This window comes from Carassius carassius, chromosome 19 (genome assembly GCF_963082965.1).
Source record: "Carassius carassius chromosome 19, fCarCar2.1, whole genome shotgun sequence".
NCBI lineage: Eukaryota > Metazoa > Chordata > Actinopteri > Cypriniformes > Cyprinidae > Carassius > Carassius carassius.
In genome coordinates, this window is record NC_081773.1 from 3,117,061 (window position 1) to 3,126,458 (window position 9,398).

General features: G+C 38.9%; 1 protein-coding gene across 3 annotated transcripts; it reads left to right on the forward strand.

Moving 5' to 3' along the window:
* The first annotated feature begins 1,519 nt into the window (after positions 1–1,519).
* On the forward strand, positions 1,520–7,901 carry hnrnpa3 (heterogeneous nuclear ribonucleoprotein A3). 3 transcript variants are annotated; one of them, XM_059499528.1, is made up of 11 exons: positions 1,520–1,624; positions 2,882–3,004; positions 4,016–4,162; positions 4,680–4,890; positions 5,214–5,303; positions 5,419–5,502; positions 5,593–5,649; positions 5,841–5,960; positions 7,024–7,161; positions 7,246–7,319; positions 7,404–7,901. In XM_059499528.1, the coding sequence occupies exons 1-10, from the start codon at positions 1,619–1,621 to the stop codon at positions 7,299–7,301; spliced, it is 1,032 nt and encodes a 343-aa protein (XP_059355511.1). In that variant the 5' UTR covers positions 1,520–1,618; the 3' UTR covers positions 7,302–7,319; positions 7,404–7,901. The 3 variants fall into 3 exon arrangements, with proteins under 3 accessions (XP_059355511.1, XP_059355512.1, XP_059355510.1); XM_059499529.1 differs by having other exon boundaries at positions 5,841–5,975; positions 7,048–7,161; positions 7,246–7,901; XM_059499527.1 differs by having other exon boundaries at positions 7,246–7,901.
* Positions 7,902–9,398: the final 1,497 nt, after the last annotated feature.

Here is a 9,398-nt window from a genome sequence, read left to right on the forward strand (position 1 = left end):
TAATGACTCGTCATATTGACAGGTGAAGCTCATCAGTGAGCAGCAGGTGGCGCACGTGCTCTGTCTCCATCAGCTTTTCATCATAACTCGTGTGTAAAACCAGTCTGACTGCATCTTTTCCATCTTCTGAGAGCACAGACCAGCTTTATGAATGAGTCTCCACACGACATGGATGATATGCCATGCAAACATGACAATGGTTAATTGCATGTGATGTGAATAGGCCCTCACTTTCTTCTTCAATATAGCATCAGATTACATAGCATTTTCTGATGTCAAACTAAGAGGCATTTTTCTTAAAAAGAGACATCAGGCAAACCTTCCACAAAACGAAATGATGATAAAACAACAAATATAGCTGCTGTTCAAAATGGAGATGAGAAAGATGGTGACACTACTGTGTGTTTGTTAACCATTTTGGATCATTTTCAGATAAAGTGACAAACTGCACTCTTAAAATAAAACCACTGTAAGAGCAGAGTGAAATAATGAGTGGACTGTATATGGTCTATAGTAGCCTAAAGGGCATTCTTTACTGTATTTACAGTAATCTCTAAACCCATGGCTATGAATCACAGTGTTTACAGACTGTTTACACTCATCACAACTGCTGTGTCTTCAGTTGCATCACCCCAATTATAGTGCAATTACGTTATCATCAACAAGATAAGACAAACTTCATTCAAACATAAGTCGAGGTAAATCATTTAATCATTTTATTTAATTTAATTATTTTCATGGGCAGGAGATTCAGACGGATACAGCATGCACACGTTCCAAAAAATTCTCACCATCCTGCCTTTCTAGAAAGATGACGAACACATTTAACCTACAGACTTCAACCTACCAGGAAAAGTTTCATTGTCCCATGGACCTGAAGACCCCCATTGGATGAATGAATTAATACGTGTTAATATAGGAGTTCAGATTTAGGCTATTTAATTTGTGCATTTATTCATTTAGCAGACACTTTTATCCAAAGCGGATGATAGAAGCAATCGAAACCAACAAAAGAGCAACGATATGCAAGTGCTTGTGATAAGATTCCCTTTTTAAAAATGTATAATAAATAACAGAAAACACAAAAAGAATAGAGCAGCTACTGTAAGTTTTGAACAGTGTGACTCTAAAAGAGTAGAATTAGAATAGAGAGAGCAGTTTTGGAAGTTTATTGAAAGTTTATTTCAGGTTCAAGTTTCAGACAATAAAATCATTCGTAAAAATAAAATAAAAATAGACACATAGACAAAAAAAGCTTATCTGTCACTCAAATACTGTGTGTAGGGAGCAGGATTTACTAAAAAGCTCTGAAAACTGATTTGCGAGGCCTATTTCAGGTCTGCTGGATCTTGGCCTGAGCCAGACACAGAGACAACAACAGTTCATCCAAGAGCAAGTGGCTGATATCTGGAAGAAAACAAAAACAGATTTCCAAATCACTTGACCCTAATATACAAATATATATTTTTATATTAAAGTATATTCCTATATATGACATTTATTTCTTTGTTTTTGTAATCGCACGTCTCCAGTGAGCTGTATCCGGAAGTGTCCTGCAGCGCCTCCAGTGGCGGGAGTGTAGCATCACATGCAGACCTAGGGGCGCAAAAGCTGCAGCATGGAGGTAACGTTAACTACTGCTTATCAATATTCCTGATATTATACGAGTTTGTGTCTCAATTTGTGTTAACAGTATCCACAGTAATAGATGTCTTATGTCAGTGTATTAAACAGGGTTTGTGTTAAGAGTGCTGTATTCTGCTGTCATGTGAAGCTGAGTGTCTAGAGCGAGAACAGAGCAGATATTGTATGCGTGCTGTTCAGGCGGATATATTCATGTTTTCTATCTAGGTTTTACATTAAACGTTAACGTTTCTCTCTTGAACATATGTGTACGTTATCAGGAATGAACGCGTCGTAGTTTCTTAACGAGCTGCTGTGTTTTGGCTGACATATGGGGCTGTTGACCAACCATAACAAAATATTGAACCTGTTTTTTTTTTTTTTTTACATGTCAGTATAAAATACAAACATTGGGATTTACTGTTTTACTTTTAATATTAACACTAACGATGTGGAGGAAACGCTGAAAAGAGACCTAAAATGGCGCGTGGAATATTCTAGACGCTGATCGCCCGCAGGGGGGCAGGGTTTCATATTTTTTTAAGCACCCCTAGGCGCCGCCATTGGCTAGCGGACCCCCACCTGCTGTTAGCATTCCATTGACTCCCATTCATTTTGGCGTCACTTTGACATCGAATAACTTTACATCTGAGACTCCATTTGTCCATTATTTATTTCTAAAGATACAGGACAATGTATAAAGGGCTCCATTACCTTCTATGTTACATAATGGCCCCGTGGAAACAGTTTTTGTAAAAATAGGCTAACGATTGCGTCATAACCACTCGACTCTCTGTCGCACAGTAGAGAAATTACCGTACAGCGTACCCTAATTAATATTCATAAGCCGAGCCAAGTTAATTGGCCAGCTGAGTAGCCCAACTTTTAGCGTCAGTATTTTTCAGCCAATCAGGAGAGATAAGTGAGCTCACGTCACTCCATTTAATGAATAATGATAATAATAAAAAATTATATATATCTCCACCGAGTTTGGCAAAAGCATGTCCAGAAGTCACCCATCAGTCCCACAGAGAGAGCAGCATAGGTTTAAGGGGAAAACCTCCACAGTAGAACTAAACCAGCTCTGTGGAATCAACGAATGTGTCATTATCAGCTTTATACAATTCTTTTAATAGCTTTAGAGTATTATGTAACACAGAGGGCATGCCCTACAGGGCCAGTTTTATCAGTCTAATGACGCATATTTGTAAAGAGGCAAAAGTTCAATCTGATTATTAACTGTGTTTTATGTGAACAGGGCGGTGAGCGTAAGGAGCCGGAGCAGCTCAGGAAGCTGTTCATCGGGGGACTCAGCTTTGAGACAACAGAGAACAGTCTTCGAGCTCACTTTGAGCAATGGGGCAAACTCACTGACTGTGTGGTGAGAGACCGTCACATCACATTTAGGATTCAGTCTATCGTTCACTGTAATTGTAATGCTATTGCCACAGTTTTAAGAAGGAATAATTAACAACAAATTATGGGAAATCAGTTCAATCGCAGCCATGCTGATATTTAATATTGTGGCCACATACAATCCTGTTGCTCCTGTGAGATTGCTTAAAGAAAATAATTCACCCAAAAATTAAAATTTGCTAAAAAATGTACTCACCCTGAAGCCATCCAGGATATAGGGAGTTTGTTTCTTCATCATATGTGGAGAAATGTAGCATTGCATCACTTGCTCACCAGAGGAGCTTCTACAGTGAATGGGTGCCGTCAGAATGAGAGTCCAAACAGTCCATTAACTAACATCTAGTGAAGCGAAAAGCTGCATGTTTGTTAGGAACAAATTCATAATTAATGCCTTTTAGTTTAAAACTGTCCTCCATTGAAAAACTCCATCCACTGTCGTCCTTTCACATCAAAATCCACCAACATATTTGTTTAGAGATATCACTTGTAAATGGTGCTTGATCTGGGCATATTTCTCTCCTGATTCATCTGTAAACAAGGCTTTTAAGTTAAAAACACCTTATTGATGGATGCTTTTGTTACGAATGCACAGTTTTTCCTTCACAAGACATTAATTGATGGACTGAAGTGGTGTGGATGTTTTTATAGGCTGTTTAGACTCTCATTCTGATGGCACCCATTCACTGCAGAGCATCCACCGATGAACAAGGGATGCAATGCTTCATTTCTCCAAATCTGTTCCCATGAAGAAACAATACAAGCTCATCTACATCTTGGATGTCTGTGAACTTTCATTAAAATGTTATTTTTGGGTGAACTGTTCTTTTAAATAAGTAACACGCCTTGGAACATCTGTAAGTCAGGCAATCAGAATCAATCAGCCAAACAGTCCTTTGGTGTAAATCCATATAGATATAACAATACCCACAATAAAAAACACTTGTTGATAATGCTATCAATGATTATCTTTCCTCAGGTGATGAGAGATCCAGCTAACAAGCGCTCACGAGGTTTCGGCTTTGTGACGTATTCCTGTGTAGCGGAGGTTGATGCTGCGATGGCAGCGAGGCCACACAAAGTGGACGGTCGAGTCGTTGAGCCCAAACGGGCCGTTTCCCGAGAGGTGCGGTTACATACATGTAAACCACATGGGTAGATGACATAGACTGTATCTATTAGTGACTGAACTTTCCTGGACTGTGATGTGCTTTATCCAAAAAAAAAGAAAATAATTGTACTTCCGGTAGTTTCAGATATGGCTTGAGTTGAAAAAAAAAAAGGAAAAAAGTCAATAAAATTGTTTTTTTTTAAGTCCATTGAAAGCCCATTTCTACAATGGAAGTAAAAAAAAAAATCATTGCACATTTTTGATTTTGAAAATTCCAAGTAAGAATTCTGAATATTCTGAGACAATTCTGTAAAAAAAAAAAACGAAAAAACACCGGGGTCTGATATAAATTGTGTACAAGAACTAACAATTTTAAGTTTATGTTGTACAGTGTTAACTCACAATTCTGTGAAATGAAGTCAAAAAAACATAAAAAAATATTTGATGCAGTGGCTTCCTTTTCATAATTTACTCTTAAATTAAGATATATTTAATCAAGATAAAATTAAATGAATTTTCTTTGGTTATGCAGGACTCCAATAAGCCTGGAGCCCATCTGACGGTGAAAAAGATCTTTGTGGGTGGAATCAAGGAGGACACCGAAGAGTATCATATCAGAGAGTACTTTGAGCGCTACGGGAAGATTGAGACCATCGATATAATGGAGGAGCGTTCAACCGGGAAAAAGAGAGGATTCTGCTTCGTCACCTTTGATGATCACGATACTGTGGATAAAATTGTTGGTGAGCTTCAATGGAAACTATTTACTTCAGAATCAGGTTTTATGGGTAAATGACATGACCTCATGGAGATGTATATGAACTTGTTCAATTAAAATGCTTGCAAAATACTGTTTAAATGATTGCAAAAAAATATTACAATTAAATCCCAATGAAACTTTACAATAAACAAGTAGTTACCTTATAAGTTTTCACATAAAGTCATGGTACTGATGTATAAAAGTTAATGGGCATGGTATGTGTCTTCTACCCTGAGTACTATGACAGAACAGCTAGAAATACAGGTTTTCTGAGCAAACAGATTTCTGTTTTTCCTTTCTCATCAGCACAAAAATATCACACGTTCAACTCCCATAACTGTGAAGTGAGAAAAGCACTACCGAAGCAGGAGATGCAAGCCGTTTCTAATCAGAGGTGTAAGTAACATGTTTCAAATCTGACTGCATTTCTGATTCTCATTTTTATAAATGATGTAACTGTAATATTCCAGTTGTGGTAGGTTATGATATATAACGTGTTTTCTGTTGTCAGATCGCGGTGGAGGTGGAGGCAATCTCATGGGCAGAGGAGGAGGAGGAGGAGGAGGAAACTTTGGAGGGGGTGACTTTGGCCGAGGTAAGACGACATGTGATCCTGTGCATCTGATCGTGTGTGTGTTTGAGTAATGCTGTGGTGAAAACACAGTGTGTGCTGTATCTTTCACAGGAGGGTATGGAGGAGGTCGGGGTGGCTGTGGCGGAGGAGACGGATACAATGGATTTGGTGGGAACTATATCATTATACTAACATGAGCAATGAATAAATCTACACTCCCTTGTAAAACTTTTTAATTTGCACCAGTGTTGAACAGAGGGGCTCAAATGGCTGCTTTGTAGTCACTGGTTCATTTCACAAAGCTCAGAGAGAAATTATTAGCGCTGAAGTACACGGTTATGATGTGTGTCTGGTGCTAGGTGGTAATTATGGGAGGGGTTCTGGCTATGGAGATGGTCGTGGAGGTCCTGGATACGGTAACCAAGGCGGAGGAGGCTTTGGAGGATATGACAACTACAATGATGGAGGGAATTTTGGAGGTACGGTTCATTTAAGTGAAGACAAAAACTTGTTGGAGGGGCGGGGTTTGAAAGAAGAGGTCTCAGTGATGTCATCCAAACAGGAAATTGTTTTAGAGGCGGAAAGCAGACTTTATTTGTGGCAGCATGGGCCAGTGAATCATAACATTTAATCTTTACTTTATGTAAGTAAGTAGATTAAATTGAAAAAAGAAAAAAAGAGTTTTGGAGTACAATTTTGTAACGTTTTTGAAAGAACTTATTTATGCTCACCAGTGGTGCAATGAATGAATCAAAAATAGAGTAACAAATTTGAAATATTATTAAGTTAAAATAACTATGTTCAAATTGAATTTTTTTTTAAATGTAATATATTCCTGCAATGTAAAGCTGAATTTCCATCATCATTACTCCAGTCTTCAGTGTCACATGATCTTTCAGAAATCATTCTAAGATGATTATTTGTGATTCGCCAGTTTCTCATTATTAGCGATTTTTCGTGATACGATTCCACAATGATACATTTATTTATTTTTGATGAATAGAGTGTTCAAAAGAACAGCATTTATTTGTAATAGAAATCTTAACATTGGAAAAAAGTCTTCAGGGTCACTTTTGATCAATTTTGAACTCTTTAAAAATGTAATAATTGCATAATATAAAAATTCTGCTATTAAAGGGTTAGTTCACCCAAAAATGAAAATTAGCCCATGTTTCACTCACCCAAGGTATATGTGACTTTCTTCTTTCAGACAAATCCAGTCGGCGTTATATTAAAAATGTCCTGGCTCTTCCAAGTGTTTGAATGGGATTAGGCAGGTGTTTTTTTCAACAGTCCAAAAGAAGTCAAATAAAGCGCATCCGTCCATAATAAACAGTTCCTGACTACTTTTGGACTGTTGAACAAAAACACCCACCCATGCCATTATAAAGCTTGGAAGAGTAAGGACAATAGTAATATAACTCTGAATGGATTCGTCTGAAAGAAGAAAGTCACATACACCCAGGATACTGTAAGGGTGAGTAAAACAAGGGCTGATTTTAATTTCAGGCGGAAATAACCCTTTAACCCAACTTTTCTCAGGTAACTTTGGTGGTGGTGGTGGAGGAGGAAGAGGAGGAGGAAATTACAACGATTTTGGGAATTACGCAGGACAACAGTCCAACTACGGCCCCATGAAGGGAAATAACTTTGGAGGAAGAAACTCAGGACCTTATGGAGGTACAGAAGATCCAGTACACTGCATGCCACATCGAAAGTGAACCCTGTGAGAGCCTGATCATGTGATATGATTGTCATATTTAGGTGGGTATGACTCTGGGGGCGGCGGCGGCGGGGGCTACGGGTCCAGGAGGTATTAACAGATGGGTCCGTCTGTGGTAAGTTCAGCGCCGCCTCAAGAGACTCCACAGACGTCTAACACAGGATGACTTGTGATGCTTTACCCTGTGTCTGTTCAACAGGCCTCAGATCCAGAGTTAGATGAGAGGAGTGGGAAGGGAAGGAAAGATTACTGAGAAAGAGTGCGAGGGGCCAAGATCTGCCAGTTATAGGTCTTACTAACGTTAGTGTAGTGTACTGCACAGTCCTTCACCCGTTTGACGTTTCTGTGCTCTCCAACTATCCTCAACCCCCATTTTTGGAGAGTGCTACCAAACACTGTAGTCAGAATAGTCCCAAATATATTATTTGATGTGAGTGTACAATATGTTGTGGCCTTACGTATATTATTTGGAGAAATCGGGACTTGTGTTTGTTTTCTTGATTTGAAGACCGTGATGTCATGTGTATTTTTATATATTGTGAGTATGCAGTACATGTGTTGTTCATGAAGCTCTGAATGGTAAACAGAGTAGATTTTGTCCGATCTGAGGGCATGTTAAACCTAAGTCTAGATTGTTGAACTATTTTTGACACATGAAAAAAAGAAACCAGCTGAAATAAAGTTGTGTAGTAACTTGCCTAACGAAGTTTAGTGCGTCATTGAGTCTGAAGGGGCGAGTGCCGCTGTCCTGAGCGCGTGGTGTTGTGTATGAGAGTAGAAAGGCCTCCAGGCCCAGACAGGGGAACAGTTGTGGGCTCTCAGACTGGCAGGTCGATCCCAGCCTCGACTGGACCAGGCAGCCAGTGTGTCTCCAGAAAGCTAGCATCGGTTTCGGTGAGACTAGCTGTACCCGAAGGAAGAAAGGCTAGCGGAAAGCCCATGAGTATGAGGGTTTGAGACAGACAGAAGAAGAGGAAGAAAGAGTCATAGGAGCAGGTAAGAGTAACTCTTCTGCTTAATTTACAGATGGGAAAACCAGCGCCTGATCGACAGTAAGTGGATGAAAGTCTTTTATGACACGTTTTCAGCGGTGGTTCGGGATGGGTAAGATAAATAAATGTGTGCAAAATATATGTGGATTTGGTAAAGATATTCTCCTGCAGAGATTCAGAAACCGCGTTCAGCTCAATTATTGCAAATTGTTTGTTGAATAATTTCACTAAAGTCTAAGTCCTGTTCACTAAGTCCTGGTCACAATTGCCATTTTCCGGCAAATTTTAGCTGGCGAAATCCAGTAATTTCAATAGAAATTAACTCGATCTGAAATTTGGCGTGAGGGCGAAAGATTTCCCCACGCAGATTTCACAACGGGTTCAGGTTGGTTGTGGATTAGCTGCTGTGTCCAAACAGAAAAATCTGCTTGGTTTGAACGTTACTAATGCGTGAGCTGTGCTTCATACATCTCTAGACTAATGACAATAGACAACGAAAGAACGAAATTTTGCTACTATGAACACACGGCGAAATTTCACAAGCAACGAAAGTTTATTGGTAATAGCGTAACGGTGAATGAAACAGCACTTTCCAATCCAAGCAGCTTTATATTGGTCCAAGCAGAGATTTTGTGTGTCAAAAGTATAACACAATCAAATCTGTTGTGCAATCCACATGAGGAACACGTCAAACAAGTGAAATCCCAATCATGCAGATTCCTGTTGAGATGGCTGGATTTTTTCGTACAAAGGTAAATGTGTCAGAAGTACTTAAAATCTAATGAATCTTCATTGAGAATAATGTGAATCACAAAACTAAGTAAAAAGTCTTGGCATATTATGGTTAAATAATTTTAGATTTAAGAACTAATTTAAAGAATTTAGTGCCAGATTTACTAACAGCAGTGCAAACCGTCTTGGGCATTACAATTGTAGGTTACTGTCAGGATTTAGGCCTACTAAATTAGCGTTGAAAAGGCATAAACACGCTAAACCTTTTATTCAATATGCATTTATAGGCTTTTACTTATCAGACACAAAATTTATGGGAGGATGATTTTAAAATTGGTATTTGCGGTATTATTTAATGCCTCAAAAAAGAAAAGCTATTGTGTGCCTGTGTCGTGAGCAGATCACCAGCACTTGATGAGCATCGACTCTGCTTTATTTGTGACTATGCTAATCTGCGCAGCGCTTGGTAT

Excerpts from the sequence above, each read along its gene's own strand:
- hnrnpa3 (XM_059499527.1), top strand. Across the intron at positions 4,163-4,679 it reads AACGGGCCGTTTCCCGAGAG|GACTCCAATAAGCCTGGAGC; the intron begins GTGCGGTTACAT and ends TTGGTTATGCAG. Across the intron at positions 4,891-5,213 it reads TACTGTGGATAAAATTGTTG|CACAAAAATATCACACGTTC; the intron begins GTGAGCTTCAAT and ends CTTTCTCATCAG.